General features: G+C 37.1%; 1 protein-coding gene across 1 annotated transcript; it reads left to right on the top strand.

Annotated features, from left to right (window-relative positions):
- Positions 1-52: 52 nt before the first annotated feature.
- On the top strand, positions 53-858 carry LOC106321981 (B3 domain-containing protein REM14-like; the record flags this gene model as incomplete). Its single annotated transcript, XM_013760190.1, has 3 exons — positions 53-212; positions 371-483; positions 582-858. Coding segments are annotated over 3 exons (550 nt in total), but the record flags the coding sequence as incomplete, so codon positions are not given.
- Positions 859-962: the final 104 nt, after the last annotated feature.

Raw genomic sequence — 962 nt, 5'->3', positions numbered from 1 at the left:
TGATTTACCTTCTGCATTACTATTGTTGTGTCATCTTGCACTAACAAAACTAACTGATGGTTGGAAAGAGTTCGCTATTGCACACGATCTTCGTATAGGTGATATTCTCATTTTCAGGCAAGAGAAAGACATGGCTTTCCACGTAACACTCCTGGGACCTAGTGGCTGTGAGTTTCAATATGAGTCGTGTTCAGAAGAAGAGAACAACCTCGGTGAGTTATGTTCTGTCTCTGTCTAAAACTCTGAATCTCAGACTGGCTTTTAAGAAATGTGCTCAACGAACAAGGTTTAAAGTTTAAACTGTAATGTGTTTGCTCAAAAATAAAACTGCAATGTGCATGTGAGATTTATTCTTTTCTTTTCTTTTCAGGGAGGAATATTCCAAAGAAGAAGAATTTAGAAAGAGAAGCTGAGTCTTCTTCACTAGATCCCTCTTGTTTTCTAGCTACTATCTGGCCTTCGTCCCTACGTTATGACACATTGGTATTCTACTCTTCATTTGAACATATGTTGTATTAAAACTAAGGTATGATATACATCAAAAAGTCATGTTGTATTGTAAATTTGTAATGAATTTTCAGAACCTTCCAAGGAGTTTTGTGAGGTCAAATGGTCTGGAAACAAGATGTGGAGGAGAGATTGTTCTGATGAATGAAAAGGGTAAATCATGGACTTTGGCTTTAAAACAAAAGCTAAGTGGATCTACTTACATCAGACGAGGGTGGAGACGTTTCTGTAGTGCCAATGTGCTTAAAACTGGAGGCGTCTACACTTTCAAACTAATCCATAGTGGGAGAACTCCGGTTCTTCGTTTGTTCTTCACAGAGTCAGAGTCAGAGTCAGAAGAGAGAAACTTCGGTGAGTTTTGTTTTGTGTCTCTCTTATTTTGAAATAATGGATCTTTAAGTAGAGAGAATCAGTTTGACTGCTACAATATACCACTTGAATTGATTTTTTTTTTT

The sequence above is a fragment of the Brassica oleracea genome, unplaced genomic scaffold (assembly GCF_000695525.1).
Source record: "Brassica oleracea var. oleracea cultivar TO1000 unplaced genomic scaffold, BOL UnpScaffold04481, whole genome shotgun sequence".
NCBI classification, from domain to species: domain Eukaryota; kingdom Viridiplantae; phylum Streptophyta; class Magnoliopsida; order Brassicales; family Brassicaceae; genus Brassica; species Brassica oleracea.
This window is presented reverse-complemented; position numbering and strand designations above follow the sequence as displayed.